The sequence below is a fragment of the Lytechinus variegatus genome, chromosome 3 (assembly GCF_018143015.1).
Source record: "Lytechinus variegatus isolate NC3 chromosome 3, Lvar_3.0, whole genome shotgun sequence".
Lineage (NCBI taxonomy): Eukaryota > Metazoa > Echinodermata > Echinoidea > Temnopleuroida > Toxopneustidae > Lytechinus > Lytechinus variegatus.
Window position 1 is genome coordinate 21,835,576 of NC_054742.1, and position 27,829 is coordinate 21,863,404.

The window sequence follows — 27,829 nt, forward strand, 5'->3', positions numbered from 1 at the left end:
CTCAAAGATATTTTCAGCCAACCTTGCATAAGTTAATTTTTGCAGACACTGCAAACATATTTTGAGACCACTCTAGTTTTTCTTACTTATGTTGTGTGTTTTTTTTCTGATTCACTTTGTATTTGTAAATGACAATTCAAATTTCTAGAATGTTGCTGCTCTTGTGAATTTTTATATGAGGGTTTATATGCATATAGGCAACAGAGAAGTTCCTAATCTACGCTGATCCACATCCCATTCTGCCTCATCTTGTTATTCATCTTACATCTGTAGTAATGAACATCTTTTTATTGGATGATGATGATAATGATAGATGATAGTGAGTGAATCCATTTTATAATTCCCACTAGTTTGTGATCTCTGCAAGGTTGACTGTATGGCATAATGCACATTGTTTTGTAATAATCTATGCAAATATAATAAATTGCATATACTGTATATAAAGATGTAAATATTTTTTTGTCTTCATGACATCACACGTAGATAACCTGGACTCTGAATTGGGTTTTCATATGTATATACTTTAAAAAATCTCAATGAAGGAAATGAGAAATACTGCATAATTTTTTCCTTTCTAATTTTGGGAAAAAAATAAAACAATACCAACATAATTTCCTTGAATAGGAAATAGTATTAAAGTTGATCAGACAAAACAAACTACACTTTATAGCTTGAAATAATAACATACATAATTCCTCAACTGGCAGGGGGAGAAGAGGACACATTTATGCAACAGCAATAATCATATTACCATAACATACTAGTTTTTCAATAAATTTATCCTGAAACTATTCAAAATGATAGGCTTTTTCAGATATGACAAAACATGACCTTAAGCAAGGGGATTTGGAACCTTTATAGAAATCTGAGCAGAATGGACACAAATTCAAGTTTATCTAATATAATATACTATAATCTTAAAACCTGTACTGTGGGCTTATATTATATGTCCTTATGGTGAGGTTCATTGAAGCATCAAGTGATAAATATTCTAATAATGTCTCATATTTCTCAACCTCGATATTCATTGTTACTTAATCAGTCATCTACACCTTATGAAATAACAAACGAGAAAAACAAATTAAATCAGATTAGTTCTGATCCCTGCAAAATTCCCAAATCCTTTTGATGTAGAAAACAAGGATGCCACATTTACTCACATAAGCTGAAATGAGAAATTGCAAGAATTGTGAGCATATATTTCAATTAAAATAATAAAAAAAATCAATAGCAATTTTATGAACTATAACTGAACAAAGCTTTAAGGGGTTTGACATACAGAAAAAAAATTGCATACAAGGACAATATTCATGACAATTGACATCTACTTTCATTCAATTAATAAGAACCATCCAACTATTCTTCACACATCCTGGTCAACACACAGACAAATGTTGACATATTAATACACACAGATCTATCATACATTATCATTTCTATTACATGTAGCACACAAATATCACACAATGCATATTAAATTTCATTGAATTGACCTTAAGGTAGGTAGCAACTTGCCTGCAAAACATAATACAAATTTAGAGTAGGGAAACAAAAGCTGCAAATGTATACATACATCATATTTCATGAGAATTTTTCAAACTTTACTGGGTATGCAAATGCTACGAAATCACTACTGCAGATTCCATAAAGCAATATTCCCTTAAATTCTTCCATAGAAGATGTTTTAAATAATACATTCGTATCACAAGAATCCAGAAGGCTAATTCAAGAAAACAAACCATTGTTATCAGGTAAGGGCATAAAGTATCCTTTCATAATTTTTCAATGACTGTATAACGTCATTGAACTGGGTTTAAAAGGCAAGATTTACTCGTTTTTACCAGCACATCCATCACATAAGATGAACCAGCTCTCTTTATGGGAGACATAGTTTATAGTACTATCTACAATTGCTCATAAACACGGTGGGCAATTTAAACTCACAAAAAAAAATTGGGAGGGGGGAGCCACTTCACAAACTCCACTGTCAAGCTGCCAAGAGTTGGAATGTTGTCACTCAAAAATACCTACACTCCCTCTTGAGGGGACTCAGCATCAATAAATGTCATGAATTGCCAAAAAAAATACTAATAAAAAATGAAACTAAAAATATATCAATTGCTTGTCAAGAATGAATGATCACTTCATACTCTCCTTACTGTGTACATGTATAAATACACACAATTTAACAATTGAGAGTAGAAATGAAAATTACATACATGGATGTATAAAGCAAATAATTTCTTGATGATTGGTCTGTACAAAAAAATTAAGAAAAAACAAATAATGACACAAAGTCCACAGAGAAATAAAGATAAGTTATAGGTATTTCATAAGAACTATATCCCTAATGGAGGCAAGGTGATCAAATGAGCAGTTAATATATATGAATAGTAAAAACTGTTAACTGGTACTTATGACTAAACATTAAGAAACCATAGCTGGACATTCCACAAACTCTCAATTGTATCTAAACAGCAAGAAATCGCAGTGACAATGTAATTGACATCCTGTTTACCCCTATAAACACAGACAATGAGTACAAAGTTTAAGTCTAACAAGATAATAGTTTTCATCAGAACAACCTTTTCAAGTGATGTATATTATTGTGAAAATATGATTAAGCTATTTTCTGTTATTATTGTGATATCATATATGACAACTTGTTTCCTTTAACCCTGTGACCTATTCACGGCTATTGAAGCCATGTGATCCCTGTACAAAGTCTATGTTAATTACAGAATTCTGTTGTTAAATCAAATTTCATTAAAAGTTTAGACAGACAAAGCATATCTAGTACAAGTAAGTAAAATATGTGAACATATCGTACAAGGGGAAACTGAAAGGTTTTGAGCCTAACATCAAAAGGTTTAAGATATGAAGATCAAATTTGGTTCATAAAAATCTTTCATATTTCTTAATCCCACCCACCTTATTTCTTGGTCATAGCTATATAGAGTCTGATTTTACAGATTCCTTTATCATAATATCTAATGAAAAAAAGACAAACTTGAGTTGGCCTTCTATGAGGTTGATGACATGGGATGTTTTCACCGTTTTGACTGCTCCTTGGTCTCAGACTGATAATGATTAACCCAAATCTCAAGAAATTGGATGGATTACCATCAAAGAGTGCCAAGTCTCAGCTAGGGTCATGCCTTTCAGCTGTAGAAACTTTAATGACAGCTTGATACTCAGGTTCGTCCATTTATCATGAGACACCTGACAAAGAAATTTAGGAATCTGTAAAATAATATTATATGGCCCAAATTTGTTCTTCCTATCTCAATTCTTTTTATGTTAGGCTCAAAACTTTTAATTCACCCACTCGTAAAGAGTAAGTCTGATAAAGGGATGGAGTTTATAGAAAACAATTAGTCCAATCAAAGTGTATGTATCATAACAATAAGTGTTTTAAAACTGTTCTCCATGCAGCACATTCACAGAATACCAGTGCCAGCATAAAATCATCAAATGTCATATAAGCTATTAAAAACATATCAGAGCTCCTATAACTGTGAAATGTCAAAATGATCTCTTTTTAGATATAATTAAATATGACATTTTAGGGGAAGATTTTCACCACACATATATTTCTGCTAAATGCTTAACTATTAATTGCATTTTGAAATCAAATCAAGAATCTGCTCGAGACTTACCTATCCTCTCAGAATAAATTTGATTCTTCTAACCATTTGTATAATTTGATATAACATGAAATAAAACAGGTCCTTCAGGAAGTTTTACTTACTTGCAGTCTTTCGCCCAATAATAAGGAAAAAAAATTTGGGTACAAATAAATCAAACACAAATATGAATACATGTTTCTCATGTTCTCATGAGCTAAACATAAAATTGCATATGATTACAGATATTTATGAAAATAGCCACATGGTTAGATAGAGTTAGAGTTGATGTTGAACTCAAATCAATTTAGAATAAAGCAAATAAGTTGTTTCTGTCAAGCATCTTGTGAATTAATAATCAATTTCATCAGATCAAATAATGTCATAAATTTTCATTTTATTGATTTGTTTTGCGTTTTTGAAGAATAATGGACTGCTTCACACAATAATTACACAAAAATAAAATATGCAAAATCCAACAATTCAGAGTGCAATGGCCATTTTCTTTTGAAAATATGCCATTTCTGATATTCATCACACAGAAAATGGGTGAGATAATAAAACAAACCGTATGCATGTAACTTCAGCTTGGTTATATATTTCAGTTGTATTCAGCCACTATGCATGTCTGCTAAACAATATCCCATATTCTTTTGGGGAAATATAAATGTCAAATATCTATAAAATAATAATAAATACTCTGATTTTATTTGGCTACTCATTTGCACTATAATTGCTGTCGCATTCTACAAGAGGCATAAATACAGAGTGCAATGGGATATTACCTACGAGTTGTATTTTAAATTATTTGATGGTGTTAACAAACCTAAACCAACATTTTTGTAGAATTCACTTTTACTATCTTCCACAGGCAGGATCAGAGCTATTGCATTGTGGGGTAGAATAATTTGAATTTCTTAATAATACTTATAACAGTGGCAGAGTAGATGAATATATGAATGTCTTCCAGGAAACAACCACCTTCTTTCACACCCCTCATCCTATCCGCTGCTAAACTGCCATCATGAATATGAATCATAACTTGACATGTTGAAAATCTGCATGTCTTGTACAACAGATTTTGCATATTTATTGCCAGAAATTCATCCTAATGTATCAATAATTCTACAAATGGATGATTACAGAGGTTTCATACTGTAATTTTGCCTCACTAACTTAAGATAATATTTCCATTCCATTCTTAATCCATACCTTCAAAATCATTTCCTATTAGTTGCATAAAAAATTAAGTACCTGTTGCATTAAAAAAACTTTTTAGGAGTTTTTAAAGAGACTTTATAACCAGGACCATTCTATGAGCACTTAAACCGATCGCCAATCAGAAATAGTATATCCTTGCATTATATTCAAGCCAATTTTCGCCCCAATCAGAATGGAAATTGTAACTTTGAAAAAGGAATAGAAACTCTTGCTTTAAAAGTCTATTAACTCTGAAGAGTTAAATTCTATGTGACATCTATTATTTAATTCAAAATCAAGTATTAAATCGATAATGAATTCATACTGTTATATATGTGATGCATTATGTCTCATACACAGTACTAACACAGTCTAACATTCATACAAGTAAATGAATGAGAAGGTAGGGAAGAGTAATGAGTAGAAGTTTGGATAGGCAGCAGTCACACAGCACTGAAATCCCAAAGCTTTACAGTCTTGTCGTATGATCCCGACACTATTTTACTGTTGTTGAACTGTAGACATGTGACTCCATCACTATGGTGACGAAGTGTGACAATCCTTTCCCTTGTATCAATGTTCCAAACCTTGAGTGTTCGATCATCCGCTGCACTCACAACCCTCCAGCTATCTGCTTGAAGACACCTGTTGGGTAATGAGAAGAAATAAGTGATGTTAATATCATTCACCAAGGTTTCATTCAGTTTATAAAAAAAACCCTCCATGGTGGAATTTCGAAAGACATGCCATTTGTTATGTAACTAATTATGTGAGCTTTCCTCATTGATAAAGATTTTAAGTCAATCATACATAAAGTAACGATAAACAAAGCTTTGACCATTGTAGTATCAAACTGATAATTGTGTGAGGATGACAACATTTTAGTGACTATAGTGAAGTTTCTCACTATCCCCTGCTGTTTTACACAATTTAATGTTAAATCACTTTATGACTACCTCAATGGAAGGAATAACCTACAAAGACTAAAGTCTACATACCAACAATGAATATTTATTTTAAAAAAAGATAAAAGGAAACCTGTACCTAAACTTGTTGCCTATCAAGGCTTCCTTCTTCTTTCTGTTAAATGGTCTGTATTTATTGCAAGGAATCGAAGAGAGTTCTTGCTTTGACCTGACAGCTAAAAACACAAATGATTGTTACTTAACAAGAGGTCTTCTCTTGGTACCCTGATAATGGCAGTAACCGGCTGACTAAGGAACACTAGTTAATCATCTAGATTTCAAATCTAGGTACTGGTAATTTCAGACCTATGTTCTACTGACTGAGCTCCATGTTGTAAAGCCATGAGCTTACCTGACTACTCCAGTATGACCCTCTGCATTGACCCAGTCTATTGTACTGATGCATTCTCCAGTCTTTAGATCCCAAAACTTGAGGTTACTATCCAATGAACCACTGATGATCTTACTAGCATCAAACTGAAGACATGTAACCGAGTTCTGATGACCCATCAATGTACGCATGCAAAGTCCACTTGATAAACTCCATATCTATAGGACAAAATTGTAGAATGAGGTTAATGTGTATCAATGCGGAGTATGTTCAATGGATTAAAAGGGTAAAAATATATGGAGTAAAATCTTAAACTGGTCACCAAAGTCAACAAATTTTGCCAAAATAACATTTTTAATCTGTATGAAACGGTGGGTTTTTATTGACAATAAAAATGTATTAATTTAAGGATTTCTAAAAAATCATAGATATATATATTCTTTAATTTCGTGTAACTGAAAATATAAATCATTGATTTTTCTTGACAAATATATTATAGGGCCTCATTTCTTATCAGAAAAAAAATGCAAGAGTGTTGGTATGTGAGGGTGCATGAGTGCTCTGTGTGAGGTGTGTCATTTCATTACATACAAACTTTGCTCAATATCTTTATTTCTTTGATATGTTTTAGCCCCTATCACATGCATTGGATAGTAATGGTTGTCTAACCATTTCTCATTACACAATTAAAAAAATACAATTTTTTTATGGTAGAATGACTTGAAGTTGAACTTGAGGCTGAAATTGAAATAAACGTGTGAATAGAACATGGCATTCACTGCTGATTCTGACAATAAATAATAATGTGACCTTACCTTGATAGTCTTGTCAGCAGACCCTGATATTATCTTAAAGTCATCAAACTGAAGACAGATCACAGCACCTAGATGACCACTGTAAATTGGAAAATGAAATAAAAATAATTTAATCTTATTTCAATTACGACTAGATGGATTATAAAACTGCAGGCAATCAAAATCTATGCCTCGGCAAATTGTCAGATAAAAAATAATTTACATGCCCGTCTTCTGAAATTTCAAATAATGAACACCATGAAATTTATTTGACCATGTGACAAATGTATTATGATCCTCACTAAAATACATGAGCAAATTTGAAAGTGATTCCTCAAACGGTTGAGCATTTCAGAGGCAAAATAGAACCAAGCCTCCATGTAATATTCCCCCCCCCCCCCTTGTTGGAAGTGTTCATTACATTTCTAACAATTCCACCATCAAGCAATTAACATGAAAAAAAAAACTATAACAAAAACAGCAATGCACTTGAAATCTCACCTAAGGGTCAATCTACACTGACCAGTACGAATATCCCAGACCTTGAGTGTCCGATCATATGAACCACTGACCACCTTATCATCATCTACCTGAAGACATCTGACCATGTCATGATGTCCAGTCATGGTCACTCTACATGCAATGCTTGACCAACTACTCTGCATTGACAAATCCCAGACCTATTTGATGAGGAAAAATCACATCTTTAGGCTTTCATGCATGACAAAATACATTCATAAAACAATTCATTATTTACATTACATAGTTTCCCTCATTACAATGCTATACATGTCTTGAGGGAAGGTATACTAAAAACTTCAAAAATATTTAAGTGTTTCTGATCAAGAATAAACATCTAGTATATCAAAAAAGTTAATGGTTAAAGAAAAGAGTGATTTTAGTGTTTTCACACAGCAGCACAGAGCAAGCAATCTGGGAGTAAACAGTTTTTCCAGTCATTTTACAAACTCCACAAATTTATGTGTATTGTCATACACTTGAACAAATACTTCAACAGAAATTTGATTCAGTAAGTTGGAAATTATTATAATCATAGACCCTGACACATTGTTTATTTCTTGGTGGCTTTGGGTGTGGCATATCTAGACAGTTAAGGAATTTTCCTAATGTTTTGCCTCTGGTCCAATATGGATGAAAGAGTCGCTAAATCACATCAAATTTACTATAAATTTGCCAAACTATAACTTCTTAAATCTAGCAAAATTTCATTCCTAACACTTCTTTCCTTTCCTTTGGCCATCCCGTTCCCTCTGTGACCCTCCCAAATGTTGACAAGATTATAACTTCACAGATGTAAAATATTCAACACAATTCATGCACCTGCTGTCTAGAATATCATCCAATATTAAGAATTATTATTCATACAGACAATTTTAGAGCCCAAATACAAGTGTTATTTTGTTGATGCACTCGACCCACTTAAAAAGTTTGTTGAACTCGCCTAATATTTTTTTCCGAGGTGACACAATATTGAAAATATTGGACGACTAGAAGGGGAATCACCAAAGTTTGTATGGTAGGGGGTCCTAAAGCTACGCGCACATGCAGTTTTCAATGGCAAATGCGCACTCTGTGTGTGGAACTGTGACTGCAGAGTGATGAACAATTCCTATTAAATTTTTTCTACAAAGGCTGCAGTAAATCTCTAAATGCAGAGAAAACCAACAACTGTTAGGAAGTTTGGAGTAATATTCGCTTTAATTTCATTTTATCCTATAATAATTTGAATATATTTTAGAAATTGAGGCATGATAAATCGGGTGCGTAGCTTTAGAACCCCTTCTACATCGGGCGGCGAAATCAAGAGGTGTTCGAAAAACACGACGGGATTTTTGTATTAGTGAGTTTTGTGATATTTTCTATACCCAGTTGTTGTGTGTCCAGACAGGTTGTGTGTACGGACGATCAATTTTAGAAAGTCATTTGGAAAAATTTTCAAGTGAAGTTTCATCAATTTCTGGTACAAAATGTTAGGAAATATTGTAGAGAACAAAATAGAAGATGATTACATCTATAGAATTCACATTTTTAGTGTAATCCAAAGACAAAAAAGAAGGCTTCAAAATTATAAAGTGCCCGGACACCCGACCCCCCATCCTACTTGGTTAATGATCTTTAGAATGTTTGCCACAAATCAGTGAAATATAATTTGTTGAAATATTAAAATTGGGACAGTTTTCATTGTTTGAAAACAAAGTGCGTAGCTTTAGGTCCCCCCATCATACAGCAGAGTCAGAGTCTCAGGGCGGGAGGGTAAGTTAAAAATTATTTGCTAAAATTCTCTGTATGAATAATAATCATAATACTGGATGTCCCATTTTTCGGTCAATACAAGGAAATATAGGACTCGCTTTGCAAAATATTGGACTCTTCTTCGACTCGTCCAATATTTATGCAAAGCTCGTCCAATATTTCCTTGTATTAACCTCAAGGCCATCCAATATTATATAAATAGGATTTACTAATCATAATTGCCACAGGCAGTCTTAGATGAGTTATCTTTGTGGCAGGTCTGGAGTACTCCTATTAGCTATCATCAATGTTTTAGAATATATGCAGTAATCTACCTTTATAGTGGTATCTGTAGAACCACTAACAAGACGATTTCCTTCTAGATGGAGACATCGGACGGTTCCTGAGTGACCAACAAGGGTCTGGACGGACCAAGGAGAGTTTGTTCGGATATTCCAAACCTGGTCAAGAAAGACCAAACAACAATTTATCATCAAGCTTCTGAAATGTGCATGCTCTACCTTCTTAAAATGAAAGCAGGTTTTTTCTTTTTTCTTCAAAATACAAAAGGAATTGAATTGGTATTCAATATATAAATAGAAATGAATGTATTCATATGCTACAGTTTCGCTTCAATTAAAGTTTAAACCAGTTGCAATAAGTATACATTAGCTTTCAAATGAAATGCAGGTTAATGTTCACTTTTAGTTGAATGTCAAATGTTGAATTAAGGGAAATATTTTATGATATAAATTAAGGCCACCGCACACCCGACTGGTCTGTAACCGGCTTGCGACTGAGTAGGGGAGATGTGACGTCACAGATCTTGTCAGCTTGATAGTTGCAGACCAGTCAGAGACAAGTCGCAAGGAAAATCGGAAGGATTTGACATGTTGAATCCTTATGACTGGATTTAAAGCTCAATCCAACTTCCAGCCAATCAGACAGCAGAGTTGTATAAGGCGCATATGATAAACAAAGCGCATATGCAATAGTAAGCACATTTTCTCAGTTGTTATGGCAAAAAGCGTATGCGTGAGACGCAGACAGCGTGGTAGTCGGATTGCGAGGAGTCCGGTGTCGAGCTTATGACTGCCTTATGATTCATCTCCCCTCACTCAGTCGCAGACCAGTCAGGTCCTAAGATGTGCAGTAGCCTTTTAACTTAAAAAAAAATTGAAAAATATTCTCAATGAATATTATGCATGTGTTAATAAAACACCTGGTGTACAAACTCCCCTGGAGATAAAACACTGACAAAAATGAAGTTGGTAACCTAATTACTCATTTACACTCTATCGCTTCCTTAATATCCATGCTAGTAGAAGTCCGCTTCATTACAAATGGGTTTTCCTGAGTATTTGCCAGTAAATAATATTAAATGTTAAATGGACTACAATGTAGGATGAAGAGTACCGGTAATTAAAGGAGAAGGAAACCTTGGAACAAGATAGCTTGTGTGAAAACATAAAAATCAAAGAAACAGATCAACGAAAGTTTGAGACAAGTTGAATGCCTCTGGCCGTCTCACCTGCATCATGCGATTCAACATAGCAGCAGTGCTGACTTTGAAAACTACTATAACTCGCACAAGGTGTTCAGTGATACTTGGTTACTCTTATTTCCACGTTTTATGAACTAGACCAATACACTTTACAGAGATAGGATGGTAATTCAACAAATATCCCCAATGTGGCCAAAGTTCATTGACCTCACATGCCCTTTGACCTTGATCATGTGACCTGAAACTTGCACAGGATATTCAGTGATACTTGATTACTCTTATGTCCTAGTTTCAAAAGTCAGATCAATAAACTTGCGAAGTTATGATGGTAATTCAACAGATACCCCCATTATGGCCAAAGTTCATTGACCTTTGACCTTGGTCATGTGACCTAAAATGCGCACAGGATGTTCAGTGCTACTTGATTACTCTTATGTCCAAGTTTTATGAACTAGACCAACATACTTTTAAAGTTATGATGGTAATTCAACAAATATCCCCCAATTCGGCCAAAGTTCATTGAACCTTAATGACCTTTGACCTTGATCATGTGACCTGAAACTTGCACAGGATGTTCAGTGATACTTGATTACTATTATGTCCAAGTTTCATGAATCAGATCCAAAAACTTTTAAAGTTTTGATTGTAATTCAACAGATACCCCCAAATGGCCAAAGTTTATTGACCCTAAATGACCTTTGACCTTGGTCATGTGACATGAAACTCTTGCAGGATGTTTGGTGATACTTGATTAACCTTATGTCCAAGTTTAATAAACTAGGTCCATATATTTTCTAAGTTATGATGACATTTCAAAAACTTAACCTCAGGTTAATATTTTGATGTTGATTCCCCCAACATGGTCTAAGTTCATTGACCCTAAATGACCTTTGACCTTGGTCATGTGACATGAAACTCTGATAGGATGTTCAGTAATACTTGATTAACCTTATGGCCAAGTTTCATGACCTAGGTCCATACACTTTCCAAGTTATGATGTCATTTCAAAAACTTAACCTCAGGTTAAGATTTGATGTTGACGCCGCCGCCGCCATCGGAAAAGCGGCGCCTATAGTCTCACTCTGCTATGCAGGTGAGACAAAATCGGACTAATAATGAGAAAATTATGAGCAATTGAATATTGCGATCACTAATGCTATGGAGATCCTCAAATTGGCAATGCGACAAAGATAAATGATTTCACTTGTGAACAACTTTCCTTGGTTACCTTGGTATATATTTCACTTAAATTGCCTCTTTATCACATCTATCACTAGATCATGTGTTCTCTCTATAGGAGGGCATGTAATACAGATTTTTAAAGAATACTGAATAAAGAGTTTGTATCACCATAAGAAAAAGCAAAAAGGGACATTTTGAGGGTATTTTATAGTCCATCAAAGGGAAAGTTGTTCACATGTGACATCATACATCCTTGTCGCATTGTCAATGGGAGGATCTCCATAGCATAAGTGATTGCAATATTCAAATGCTCATAACTTTCTCATTATTTGTCAGATTTTTCTCAAACTTTCTTTGTTCTTATTCTTTGATTTTTCTGTTTCGACACAAGCCTACTTATTTTAAAGGTTTCATTCCCCTTTAAAGTTTTATAGGTACAATCCTAAAGTTTATCTCTCAATCTACATAATATTTGGGGCTATGTATTGATGCAAGTAATAATCAATACCAATGAAACTTCAGTGTATTCAATCCTTGTAAATAGACCCATATCCCCCTTTCTACATCTATACCATGTTCCAAAGAAATCTTGCATAAAATTCAGTAACACTTTGATTAAAGGCAGAAAAGGCTTCCTGTTTGGAGGATATCAAGTACAATAATATGTTTATTTACGAAAACAGCCTTCTTCCTTGATAAAAATAGAAATTAGTCGAAGCTTATGACACACGGTGGTATTACAACATGAGATGTCATTTCATAAACCGTTTCCCAATATGGTCCCAATTTGATCTCAAGATTAGATTACGGATTTTGAAATTGTACTAAGTATAAACACTAATGGGCACACAATTGCAGTAATGATGATTCTTTCTTTTCTGGACTGAGTGTCTTTGTATCTTATTGATCCTTCATATATTTTTGTCACAGATTTCCTATAGAAATCAATTAATATCTGGTTTATACCTTAATTGTCTTGTCTGAGGAACCACTCACTATCCTTGTATCATCAAACTGGACACAGGAGATTCCCTGAGTATGACCTTCAAAGGTTCTTACAGTACAGTAGCCTTTCAACCAGTTTCTACGTAGCCTGTAGCGCTCAGCAAATACTTGTTTCCACTGGTGGACATAAACAAACATAGAGATTAACTGTTAGAAATGTATGAAACAAACAAGCTATTAATGCACGGACAAACAAAACTGAGAGGTGGAAAACAAAGCACAAATGAGTAAGACCGAATGGAGAGGGGTTTTATAAAGGGACTGACTAAGGAGGATATGGAAGAGAAGAATATCAGCGACAGCAAAGAAAGTCAAAAAAGAAGAAAGATCTATGACTGTACTTCTTTAAAACAGAAGCATCATATGTGCAACTTTCAATTTGGAAAATATATCACATCACAGAGAACGAAAGGTGAAAAGATGATTTCATCCCACAAAGTAAAGAATATAGAATTTCCTCTCTTGAATACATAACCAGACAACTAAAATATCACAATTTCAATGTCCATGTTTTTCAAATGTTTTGAATTACAGCAGGCTTTAATTTCAGTATTATAGCACAAATGGAAAAGAAAAAAAAAACACAAAAATGTCCAACGAAAAAAAGGTGGTTCATGAACTACAAGCCTTGCCTGATTTCATGATCAATGAAATATGCAATATGATCTTTTGACCTCTAGATGACCTTTGACATTTTATCTTCATGAACACACATACATGTATCATATTATCCAATGAATATTTGATGCAAAATAAAGAAATGAGAGCAAGTTTAACAAAAACTTGAAGAAAAAAAGGATGGACAAGACATCAAATCATACAACCTTTTGACCCCTAGATGACCTTTGACCTCATCATCCTCATGTACAGGTACACACATGTGGTATCACCCAAGGATCATTTGTAACAAGCGTAAACACAACTGATACAGAAATAAAGAAATGAGAGCAATTTGAAGAAAAAAAACTTGACCTTTTGACCCCTTGATGAACTTTGACCCAATCATCCTCAACAACACAAATGTGGTATTGCCCATGGATCATTTGAAACAAGTGTGATCAAAATTGATCCAGAAATTAAAGTAAAGAGAGCAAAATGAACAAAAACATTTTTAAAATGATGGACATGACCTCATATCAATTGACCTTTTGACCCCCAGAGCAAGTTAAATAAAAACTTGAAAAAAAGAATAGACAAGACATCAAAACATTTGACCTTTTGACCCCTAGATGACCTTTAACCTCATCATCCTCATGTACATGCACACACATGTGGTATTACCCATGAATCATTTGTAGCAAGGGTAAACACACTTGATACAGAAATAAATGAGCATTTAAAAAAAAAAACTTGACCTTTTGACCCCTTGATGACCTTTGACCCAATCACCCTCAACATCACAAATTCAGTATTGCCCAAGGATCATTTGTACCAAGTATGAACATAATTGATGTAGAAATAAAGAAATGAGAGCATGTTGAACAAAAACTTTAACTTTCTGCAACATACTAACAGGAAAAGTGATCACTAGGTTGAACTTCGTTCAGGCAAGACAAAAAGTTGGGCAATAAGGCCTATCTCAAGGGTATCCAAGGCTGTAGCCTCAGTGGCAATTTGATTAATTTACATGTAAGCCCTGTACCAGACACACAGAAAAACGCTAACAAATGCTGTGTTACTTACAACCTATAATGCTGCAACAATGCATTATTCAAATCTTGGATCAAGGTTTGACATTGCAATCTGAAATGTGACTGCGTCTACTGTTAGTGCTCTGTTAGTGCTAACAATGTTTCTGTGCAGCAGGTACTGGTGAAGACTGTACTCTCATGCTGCTATTACACTTGCATAAGTTTGGGTTCCCGCAGTGTCACCATTCCATCGTGCCAGTTCGTGACATTGTAGGGCATGAAAATGCATCAATGGTTCATGCCATAGTCCTGACTACATGTAGTTCACAACATGTTCATGCAGTATTTACAATAGTTCGCACAATGTCACATCATTTAATTGATCATCATTCATTGGATCAGAAGATCAAACTCCTTGAATTGCCGTTCATTATAGCCAAACTACGCATGCCTTTGAGGCAAGCAATTCTTATGTAAGCGTGAGCTATGTGAGAACAATTGTGAACTAGTCGTAAAATTCGGGCTACTCGTGCCATGGCACGACTTGGCCTGAATTTGATGCGCAGTTTTCGAACAGTTTACGCCAATAATCCCCAAAATTCGTTGTGCCAGGATTTTAGAAATTTTAACATTTCGACACGACACTTAAAGCATTGTTCTGCACTGCCCCACACACCTCACAAAATGGAACGATGTGGCATGATTCGATGCGTGAAGTGGTCGTAAACTATTCGGGTCCATAAATCTTGCAAGTGTAATATCAGCATTTATACCACATTGTACATACAAGTAAACCTGGTGGGTGTTTCATAAAGCTGTTCCTAAGATACGAATGACTTTACGCACGACTGGTGATCCTTTCTTGTGCTATGTGATATCACTGTGTAATTGAGTTATGATCTAAGAACATGTTCCAGTCGTGCGTAAAGTTGTTTGTAACTTTACGAACAGCTTTATGAAACACCCACCTGGCATTATAAAAATAATTTACTTTAAAGCAGTCAGGAAAATAGGTGGAATGGTATAACAAACAATAGGACTAAGTAAGCATGCAAGTGATCAGTTCTTGGACACAAATGATGTTGACTCTATGCTCGTTAACAACTATAACAAAGGGATAATAGGATTAATCTGGAATTGCATATCCTTGAGAATCTTCAACAACTGATACACAAAAAATATCCAAAAGTCAAAACAGGCCTCCCAACATTGCTTGCTTGGTTTTCTTTTTCTAGATAGCTCTAAGAAATTTACACTTTGAAGAATGAATTTCATTCAGTTACGGTAATACCTGTATACTGGATCCCATATGGTTTATCATCTGCTTATGTTCTTCTACTTGAGATAAACGCCATTTTTGTTGAAGACAAAGATTACTCCACAGATAGGACTCCTCAGCGAGAGCTTTCCAGGCCCGATTTACTCCAGCACACCGACATAAGCTCACTGAAGATGTTAAAAACAAATCGATCATTATAAACAAGTAGAATGTCTCTGGCGGTCTCACCTGCATCACGTGATTCAATATAGCAGCAGTGCTGACTTTGACAACTACTATAAAATAATTATTCACAAAAAACACTAATCATATAATGATACAATACTATGTTCATTAATATTTGACCTTGATCATGTGAACTAATACTTCTCAGTGACTGGATGTTTCAAAGATACTTGATTACTCTTATGTCCAAGTTTCATGAATCAGATCCATAAACTTTCGAAGTTATGATGGTAATTCAACAGATACCCCCATTATGGCTAAAGTTCATTGACCTTTGACGTTGGTCATGTGACCTGAAATGCGCACAGGATGTTCAGTGATACTTGATCTCTCTTATGTCCAAGTTTTATGAACTAGACCAATAAACTGTCAAAGTTATGACAGTAATTCAACAAATACCCCCAACTTGGCCAAAGTTCATTGACCCTAAATGACCTTTGACCTTTAATCATGTGACCTGACACTTACACAGGATGTTCAGTGATACTTGATTACTATTATGTCTAAGTTTCATGAATCAGATCCATGAACTTAACCTTAGGTTAAGATTTTGATGTTGATTCCCCCAACATGGCCTAAGTTCATTGACCCAAAATGACCTTTGACCTTGGTCATGTGACCTGAAACTCAGGCAGAATGTTCAGTAATACTTGATTAACCTTATGGCCAAGTTTCATGAACTAGGTCCATATACTTTCTAAGTTATGCTGTCATTTAAAAAACTTAACCTTTGGTTAAGATTTGGTGTTGACGCCGCCACCATTGGAAAAGTGGCGCCTATAGTCTCACTCTGCTATGCAGGTGAGACAAAAATGGACTTTCAAAACAGGCCTAATATATTCTACTTTAAGATCTCACAGATGACTCAAGATAATTGCATATCTACTTTGTTATGATATACACACATATATGACTCATCCTTATTCTAATAATGAGAACTCATAGGCCCAAATTCACAAAGGTGGTTTTTAAAACCCATGGTTGAATCCATGGTTTATTTATTTATTATTTATCTATTTATTTATATATATATATTTATTTATCTATTTGTTTCTGCATGTCATGACAATGTACATAGCATGACCATCATAAAATTGAATACATTAAATTTTACATAATAATAATGTATAATTATACTGTATAATTTTGCAGATTTCCTGTATAAATTACGCTTAATTAAGCGGGTATTGGGCGCATGCATACTTGCCAACTTTAGAAAAAAAAAAGGAATCCATTTTTCACGCAGAGTAACGTGTGACATTTTGCGCGGGAAGGGTGTGGGGGACTGGGGGTAACCCCCTGCCATGGTTAGAAATTTTTTGGAATTTTAGAACATGAAATGGGGGGCTTTCCTTCACTTTTGAAGTGCCTTTTACCTGTCCACAAAGAAGAAAAATATCTTAATTTTGTCCCAGTGTAAAGAAACATGAAACAGGAAAATCAACAGGATTCATTTCATGAAATTGTACCATATTTTTTAACTTCAAAAACATGTATTTCCATTACAATAATAACTGGATATTTCTCAGAATACTCCTTGTTTTTCTAAATAATTTTGGCTTTATTTCACGAAAACAGACTGACAGTCTATATGCATATGTAACTTACACATGAACTTATTATGCAAATGCACCGGTACGGTACTCACTAACTCAGGGAGATCCGACCCGCAAAGCGGGCGGGCCACGACTGGGCTAGGTACCGGTACTCAGTCACTGCCCACTGCAATCATGCGCTGTCTGTATAACGATCGGAATCACAGTCACAACTCACAATCCAAACCACGCATTGGTGACGGTATCCAGTTTCCACACACTAAATTTGTAATTTTGGCTTTAAAATTTCACGGAAAACTATATCCTTTGGCCATTAATCCGACGATCATTGAGCTGGATCTTACGTTTGCACACATATGCACTTGCAGCGCGGTAACCCACGGAGCTCTGGCCCGTCGGTAACCCGACACAGGCTGGGTTAGCAGCGAGGTATACTCGCACTCGCGACGTCTCAGCATTGTATTTGCATGTGTTGTCGCTCTAGCTGTGTTTGCATGCGCTTCTGCAATGTGCGTGCCATGTGAGATAGGCAAAGTGAAAAACTATGTACAAGAGTGTGTTCAGTTAGAGGAAAAATAATGCTATTTGGGATATTGCGATATCCAGGTGTCCGCAATCTTCAGATTGGTCTAACCTTCGCTCCAGTCATTTTTTCAATATTATCAATGTAAAAATTAATGAAAATCATAATTATGGGGTTGATATTCGTAATGCGGTATTGGCAATAAAAATCGGGATGATTCTGCCAAAATCGGAATGGTTGGCAAGTATGCGCATGAATCAACAATGTCCAACGTTTATGCTCGCTTTTGTCTCAGTGCGCCAAAGTGACGCCTGTACCATGGTTAGATACGCTATTTTATTCATGAGTCAACTGTTTGAAGAGTGGACTCATTATTCAAAACAGTGGACTCATGAATAAAAGAGCGTGGATAACCACGGCAACAGGCGTCAATTTGGCGCACTGTGACAAAAGCGTGTATCAACATTGGACACTGTTTAATGTACGCGGTAACATAAGCATAATTCATACAGGAAATCTGCATAAACTATGGACTCAACCATACTGTTTTACCCATATAAACTTCTGTAAATACCAACTCTGTCATAGTCAGACTAATATAACATATAGAACAGAATTCTGAACTTGTTTATTTTTTGTCCAATACCTGGATCAAGGTAACTCAGGATCTTTGTTGAGAGCTGATTCGGTAACCATGACAATAAATCTTGGCAGTTATGAGGGCAGTGTTGATGTAGAATAGGTTCCATAGTAACAGATAACATGTGCATCTGAGGCAAATCACACTCCTCCTGTCATTTTCAGTACAAAATATAGAAACAAAATGTTTTCAGTTATAAAAGCAAATGACAGACAAAGAACATTCAAAACAGGTGCTACACAGCAGAAATAACAAAAATGTTCATGAGACTGCATGCACAGTGCAAGTAAGATTATTGAAAATTTAGATTCCTCAATACATATCAAACCTTTGCAAATAAGTTTACAATCATATGGAGTAGTGAAAAGAGCCAACAATTCATTTACCGGGTACTTAAATACTGTGCATAGATAATAAGGCCCATCCTACAGAACACTTAAAATACTGGTACAACAATAAATGCAGCTTCTGTGGTTGCCTTCCCTTTTTCCTTTTTGATGAGCTATAGAAGAAAAATCCCCCACCCAAAAATAAGATTAATGTAATTTCCTTACCACAAGCCTCTTCATTATCATATTTTTCTGCTGGTCATTGAACTCCCGGAACCAACCAAGGATGGACTGCACAAAAAATGGGAAAGAAAATAATAAGATTGAATGAAAAAGGAGAGAAAATAATGAAGTATAGAATAGAAGAAAAATTGTAACTTTCTATTATAATCTGAGAAACCAGTTAAAATCAAAATACAATAAAAAGCTTATATAGTAATTGTCTGTTACATGCAAAATGGGATAATAACACCACAACCATCATACATGTTGGATAGGTATTTTAGCGAGGTGAAATATTTTTTTCTGATGAAATTTTGACTTATCATGATTAGTTTGACATTAAAAGAATTCCTTTCCTGAAAACATATGGAAATAAAAGATTCTCATCATCATAGATGAAAAGTTTCTGTAGTATTCTTGATTCAAATTATACAAACTTGAGATGGATGCAAAATATCTGTATATTCTTTAAGTGGCATAGTTTTCTGTTTAAGGTATTCTCTGTAAATGAAGAATGTGACAAAATTAAATGAATGTGGTTTATCAAGAAATGATTGTCTAGTTGTGCATTATATGTCTGCATCCATGCAGTCTAACATGTGATTCAAGTCAACTAAAATTATAACATAGTCACTTTGTTGAAAATGGGTTCAAATAAATTTTGAGTTCTTGAGGGCTAATGTCTTTCAATGACTTTGATTGATACCCACCTCTAGTCTCTCCTTGAATACAGGACCTGAAACTTTATCTTTCCACTGATCAACTGGTTTCTCTTTAATTTTCTGCTCATTACCATTTTGTTCATCAATTGTTCTATCCTGATCACAAAACAATGGAATGCTTCTTGACAAGCCCTTGACATCATGCATGACAGCACTGTGCAACATGTCCAGGGATCGATTGGCTCTCAATGCAGCTTTCTCTTCCTCCCCACACTCCATGTTAGCTATCCTCATGTCATACATTGCACTGCCTGGACGCTCACTCTGGAGGGATACTGATTTCGTCATGAGAGGACCTTGTACTGAATTACGCTTCCACAGATTCTTGTTACGGGGAGATGAGGACGGAGACTGGACAGCCTTAGATGGCTGAATGGGCATCCTCAAACTCATACGCAAAGGACAAGACCTATTCCTAGGCCAGCTGCCAGAACAAGTACCTAAATTCCCACGGCGACAGCAGCAGCAAGATGGACAATGGCAGCAGTCATTGCGATGCTTTTGTACTTCAAGAGCACAATCTGAATGTCTGCAAGAAATGGTACTGCTTGGATTTCGCTTCTTTCTCAATTGAACATGATCACTGTGAAGCTTTAGTTCTGCAGGTCTGAACATCGCCTTGACAGCACTTGGACGAACACAGTGCTGATAAATTACTTCACTGTTATCTGGTGGATTGTAACAATTGTGCTTTGGCAACCTGACTGCATTGCCACATGTTGCTAGGTCACCTTCACTTGAGGAACTACAATCTGAGAGCTGCTGTTTTCTTACATTTGTTGCATGATAGGAACTAGTAGAAGGGCCATCACTCAAGTCCATTTGCTCTGATGGAAGGTCAGCCTCCCCTGCATCTTCTCCGGTTGAAGCAAAGTCACTGTCTCCTTCTCTTGAGCTTCTGGTTCTTCTAGCAAGGCGAGCCACTCTGTCCCATACTCTGGATTTTGACTTTGCTCTCTTTGGAGGAGGCCTGGCAGGAATTCCCTCAGAGTCACTAGAACCGACATTTGAGTTATCACGGCCATCCATAGTAGGGTTGGTTTGGAATTACTGAAAATCAACAAATTAATGAATATTAAAAAGTAAAGGCTTTACTTCTGAGGAATGAATAACTGGGAAATAATACCAAATTAAGTCTAAATACAATATCAATAACATGATAATCATTTTCCCCATGGTGTTGACTGATCTTATAATTGTTCTGATGACAACCAGCTATGTTTAACTAATCAGATGATATAGTGGATCCTTTTCAAATGATTGGTTGCACCTGCGCATGACTCATGACTGATGATGAACAGTCAAATGAGTATGACCGGTGATGGTTCAGAAATGATGGTTTATATAAAAATAACAAGGTTCCAAATCACTATCTTATATTGTACATCTTTTCGCTTGGATATTGGTATAATAACATTCACTATGTTACCTTTAAAACAAATTGTTTATAACTTTTCTTTACTTAAGTTAGGAATTTTTGGCAATACCATACCGGGATTATTTTTGGCCACCTGGGCATTGTGGCGTGCGCCTGTAATCCAAGCTGTGGGGAAGTTAGAAATTGATGAAGAGGTTCGAGCCCTGGTCACGTCTTTCGGATGGTGACGTTAAAGGTCGGTCCCAGACGTAAAAAATTATATCTGATTGATACACGTCTGACAAAACTAAAATACACACACACACACACCTGATTTAAAAGGTGCATGGATATGTGTCATGGCACATCACAGCAATGTCAACAAGAAAAATCTAGTGGATTCGAGACATTTTTATATTTTGACAACTGTTTGTCCATGTGGGGAGCCTTTCCCAAAAGTTACTGAAAGTTCCCATTTCACATCTCTACATCCATAAAATAGTCATTGACTTTCCATTCAATATTCTTGGCTTATCCAGGAACATTCATTATTTGGTTTATATGACACTTAAAACTAAATCATTTTTCATAGGAAATATTTCAATTTCGATGCAAAATATGATCATGCAGTGCCAGCTCGATTTGTTGATTACAAGTCACGTACAATGGACAAATCCAAAATTGCATGATGAATGGATCCTAAATTGCAAGGTCGGGAGTCATTGTGAAATGGTCCGAATGATCAATATCAAACAGCTAATGATAATGCCAAGGATCTATCTAGGTGTCATATAAGATTATTATTCTGTTTTGGCCTGAAATGCACCAAAACAGGAAAAAATAAACTTAAAGGACAAAAACAGTGACTTACTTCTGCTGTTGCGCAACTCCCACTTTCCTGGTTTAACCGAACTTAGGCCTAGTAATACATAAATATATGGACATTGAGTACCTGTACAGATCGAGATAGAACTATGGTCTCTGTAGTGTAATTGGTGAGTGGAGCCAACAGAGTTCAGTGGAACAACCAAGTCCAAGAGACCGACCCTTTTTGGTCTTGACATGAATGAGGATTGATGAACAACTTTAAATGTAGACGGGGGGGGGGGGGGGGGGGGGGGGGAGGATTTACCTCCTGTGCAATCCCAATTAGGCCTACTGCACCGGGGGGGGGGGGGCACTCAGTACATAATGCATCTAATGGGTATATGCCACAGAGGGGACCCCCATTTTTATACTCAAATTTCCATTCCAAGGCATAGCATTTTTGTCTTTTTGAGAAAAAGAACAAAGAAAGCCACTCCAAAGCATAGCATTTTCTTCTTGAGAAAAAAGAAGAAATCCGCTCCAAAGCCGTTTTGGTTGCATTGATCTGCTACAATAAGCTGCAATTTTGGTGAAAAAGCGGCCAAGAGCACTGTCCCACCATCGCCTCTACTCAAGAGCACTCGGCGGCCGTGCCGCCGGGCTTGCTGCATCATGCACACTAACCCAGGGAGCGCCGGCCCGCGTACGGCGCCCAGGAGCTCACCGTGTATTTACCCATACTCACGGGACAAGGGTAGATTATCTCCTACAAAAATGGCTGATCGAGACTGGGGTAGGAGAGAACTTTTCATTTTTTTTGAGGTTCCAGTCTGTGCCTTGATGTCAGGATACTACCACTCGTTAGACCATCATCCATATAATCGTGGTAAGTGCATAATTTCTGTTTTCATAATTTTTTGCTAGATATTTTGACCATAATCTACCCTTGTCCCGTGAGTATAGGTAAATACACGGTGAGCTCCTGCCCGCATTAGCATAGCGGGCTGGCGTTCCCTGGGTTACATGCACACATGCCCGTACTTAGCCTAGGGATGCATATGCACTCACACGCTGGCAATCCGTTCCAGGACCCCCGTTTTCACAAACATTTGTACTTAGTTCTGATCCGAGGACCCTCCTTTTTACAATAAGCCCGTTCCAAGGCCCCCCGTGTTTTATCTTACCCGCGGCACTCCCCTACCACTTTTTTGGTCGAGTGCCCCACCCCCCATCCCCCCGGGCTAGGCCCGACCCTACTGCATCACAAAATTATGACCCATTGGCATTGGTGTTGTGTGCATGCAACTAGCAACTGTAATGTATGGCAGTGTATCCTATTGCCGGACACCTTTATTTCAGTGATTTAAAAATGACAACTAGAGGAAATACAATCAAGAAAAATTATCACTTGCTATTCCAAATATTCTGAAAATTATGAATATGATGATATTATTTTACATTTTCCAACCGTTTTCTTTGCACTGCACTTGCCGCATACCCTCCGCGAAAAACAATTATTTTCGTGCGTGACAAATTACATCATAATTCCGGACGCGCGCCGGACGGGTAAAAATATTCTTGATTATAATGATGTAAGAAAGAATTGGTGTGATTTTTTTCATGATATGTCATATCATGAGTAAATTCTAAGTTTTTGTGTGCTTTCTTATATCGATTCTGAGCAAATTTTTTATAAAAAATTGTGTTTGCCAGCTAATTTCTTTTTTTTTCAATTGCGCTATCGATATGGCACTTTCCAGTATTACTGCTCGTTCATATCGTGACCCTCACTCAGTCATCAAGTTCTATCGATGCGCTGTCAATCGTTGACGGCTGTCTATCACGGTAAACCTCGCACACGGCAGGGGTATCGAGTACCTTGAGAACTAGCCGTCAACGATCCCGGCAACGATCTGATCGATGGAGCGGACGAGATTGAATTTCGGCAATTATCAGGTCCGTATTCCCATCAGAAAATAGATCAATTGGGATCAATTGTTAATGCAAAACTATGTTATATGGTATTTTAAGAATTTTCTGTCATTTTAAAGAAAAATAAGGTAAAAGTTAGATTTTTTCGCCTTGTTTTTGCAATCTTGTTCTTTGAATTGATCTGTGAAATTGAACTGCGGAAGCCTTGCGCTACGAAATTGACTTCGTACGCAGTAATATGCGCGTCCGGAAATATGATAGTGTCCGGTAATACAATACGTGACTACCGTAAGGGCACTAGTATTCAACCCGGCATAATTCAAAGATTTTGACATATTTCCAAAAATATTTAGAAATATGGAAACTATCTTAATTTCATACCTTTGTTATTTCCAGGGTAATCTGTTGTCGGTATTTTCTTTATCATTCTGTCGACTGTATGCGCGTAGGATCGAATTATGCGCCGATGGCCTTTTGCACTGAATTGCACTAGTATTCAACCTAGTGAGGATAGCAAATCTCAAAAGGGTTGATATTGGTAAACTAGATCTAGATCTATGTAAGTCTCTGGCTTTGATTAATTCCCTGTTCGGTCTCATCTCAAATGGTCTAGTCCATAGTCGGATGGGACGAGGGCAGATTGAGAGACAAGAGTAGACCATCTTTCATCGCTAGGTTGAATACTAGTGCAGACGGGTTGAATACTAGTGCAAAAAACCGTCGCCGTATAATTCAATCGCCCGCGCACACAGTCGACTGGTTGAAGAAAAAAATAACGGAAAAAGAATAACCAGCAATTGCTCTTACTCAAAATAAGACGGGTCTGAAATTCAGGTAAATTCTATGTTTCTACATATTTGAGGAAACTCTCCAAACGGGTTGAATACTAGTGCCCTTACGTAATATACCGGTATAGGCTAAAAATTACTGTTACAGTAGGCCTAACGTCATGAACGTTAGATCTAGATCTTCTTAGTAAATGGGATTCTGAGAAGCTTGAGTACCGGTATGGCAATTACTGGCAAGTGGCATCGACTTGCAATTTTTGCTTGACTCGACGTCGACTTGAGTCTTGATTGTGCACGTCCCTCTTTTCTCTCTCACTTCACTCAGGTCTCAGTCTTCAGGCTCAGTTCAGTCATATTCATAATAATCATAAAGAACCTGTAAACTTTTAACGCCAACGGTATACGGTATATTATCAGCGAAATAATATTATTAATCTATCTGACTGTGTAGTATCTTTGGTTAAACTTACGTTAGTGACTCATTTGCGCCCACACTAGCTAGATGCATGTAATGTAGAAATTTGCAGAAGTAAAACTCAGACTGTACTGTGCATACAGTGTAACTTCGCGATCGCTAGCAATATGGATGCAGCGCATGCGTACCGTACGTACGCGTACGGTATACGGTAGGTAGTATATGTGTATAGCTCGCGAATCGAGAGCTGGCCTGGGTGCAGGACAGGACTGGTGCCGGTGGCCGTGGGGGGGGGGGGTGACTATAACTAAATTACTAGTATTTGGTGGTGAGATGCGTGTTCGCCCGGGGGGGGGGGGGCAGTCAAATATATTGCTGTACACACGCGTGACCAAGAAATTTCCAAAAACCGGCCCCCTGTAACGAGTTTTTCTCTGTGTGCAATAACCCCCTAAACAAGTTTTTCGCGGGCTTTATTTACATGCACATTTTGGCCCCTAAAGAAGATGTCGCCAAAATATATGACCTTGGGAAAAAATACCCTAAATACGTTTTGCTAGTCTTAAAAAAAATGTTTGGGGGGGAAAGCATACCCTAAGTAAGATACAAGTTTGACCCCGGATTTCATTGACCAGTCTCTGACCACCCTTTTTCTTGAAAATCTGTGTTTTTGATACCCTTAACGAGTCCACGCGCGGACCGCGTCCAAAACTGAAAAAAAAAACCCTTTAAACGCTTTTTTTGGTCGCGTGTTTTTGCAGCTATAGTACAGCATTTGACTGCGCGCCGGGCGCGCGTTTCCGTTTTACACCCTGGCGAAGGCATTTTCCGGAAAAGTAGCCAAAAAGCGACTAGTGAAGAGTCTACGTCTACGTTTGTTTACATTATCAGCTGGGCGCGCGATCCAAAGTCCGCACCGAAGTTATCCGCAGTACTTGCAAATGCAACTGAGCTTATACTTTCCAGGTTCAATACGAATGTTTGCCTTGATCATTTGCCTTGCCGATTTGCTGATGTCTGTCTTTCTCTCTATCTGTCTATATATCTATCTCTCAAATTCTATCTCTATCTATCTATGTAACTGCAGAATCTCTCTATCTAATAATCTTCTCTGTCTCTCTCATTCTTTATCTAACATCTATCTCAAATTCTCTATCTATCCATCCATCTGTCTGCCTTTCTCTATTTCTCTCTCTCTCTCTCTACCTACCTATGTAACTACAGTATCTATCTGTTAATTTGTCTATCTTCTCTCCCCCTCTCTCTATTTATCTATCTATCCATCCATCTCTCCCTCTTTCTCTCTCTTTCTATCTATCCACCTCTCTCTATTTCTATCTATCCATCTATATATCTATCTATCTGTCTATCTATCTATCTGTCTGTCTGTCTGTCTTGTCTCTATTATCAGTCTTCTATATCTATCTTTCGGCAGCTTCTAAGTGTATCCCCAGTGTATCAATCCATCAAACTTCAATTTGTCTTTCCATTATAAGTATCTGTTTATTTTGATTTTGTCTGTCATTCTATTCATTTAGTTAATAATTTATTTTTAGAAAAAAAACTATCATAAACAACGCGACTGCAAAAGCATGTTCGGATTTCACTCCTGACTGCCGCTCTCTCTGTACATGAAGTGCCGAGGAACTCTGTGCTCTGGTCAGTAACTGTGCAAATTGCATGCGGTGTGGTGGACTCGCCTGTGTCGCACGCTGCATGCAACCAGCGACGTGTGTAGACTCTTCACTAGTCGCTTTTTGGCTACTTTTCCGGAAAATGCCTTCGCCAGGGTGTAAAACGGAAACGCGCCCCCCGCGCGTGTTCGTGATGGCCGGGTGATGATCAAACGCAAGAATGCAACCCAACTCGGGATTGTCCACTGCCCGGTACACTGTTACTATCTAGAACGAGACATCAGCAGGGGCGGATACAGCTTTCGCCAATAGGGGGGGGGGAGGGCGAAAAATATTTTCATCAACATTTTTCTCGATTGACCGCTATAATCTGATTTATTTTTTTGGTTTTTCAGGGGGTAGTCCTAGCTAAAGACTGAAGTTTTAAGTATATGTTAGTTTTTATTGCTATAAACAAGATATGGTCTTAATATATAATGCGAGCGCGAAGCGCGAGCTAAAATTCTTTGTTTTTATGTCCTTATAACTGAAGATTCTGAGCAGTTTTTATAATCATGAACAAAGATAAGTATCCAACTAAACAATGCGAGCGCGAGTCGAAATTTTATTATAGCAACGTGAAAAGGGACTCAATTAGGACTGTTTTTAGTTATTAATGAAGAGGATACAAGTATCACCAATTATGTAATGAGAGTGCGAAGCGCGACGAGCTCAAAATTTTTTATATTCCGACCTGAAAACTGGACAGTCTAAGCTCGTTTTTATTTAAATAAAGAACAAGCTGTGTGTCTCAAACAATTAAATGCGAGCGCGAAGCACGAGCTTAATTTTTTGATATACTGACATGATAAAGGAGCATTTTGACAAATTTTGGAAAGAATTTCCAAAGAGGATAGGTATCTCACAAAT

General features: G+C 36.7%; 1 protein-coding gene across 1 annotated transcript; it reads right to left on the minus strand.

Moving 5' to 3' along the window:
* Positions 1–114: 114 nt before the first annotated feature.
* Positions 115–25,421, minus strand: LOC121410500 (F-box/WD repeat-containing protein 7-like). The gene is made up of 11 exons (XM_041602643.1): positions 25,342–25,421; positions 19,976–21,037; positions 19,269–19,334; positions 18,721–18,865; positions 15,783–15,937; positions 12,822–12,977; positions 9,505–9,630; positions 7,418–7,596; positions 6,938–7,016; positions 6,144–6,340; positions 115–5,471 (listed from the first exon to the last, which is right to left on the minus strand). The coding sequence occupies exons 2-11, from the start codon at positions 21,014–21,016 to the stop codon at positions 5,270–5,272; spliced, it is 2,346 nt and encodes a 781-aa protein (XP_041458577.1). The 5' UTR covers positions 21,017–21,037; positions 25,342–25,421; the 3' UTR covers positions 115–5,269.
* Between the last annotated feature and the right edge of the window lie 2,408 nt (positions 25,422–27,829).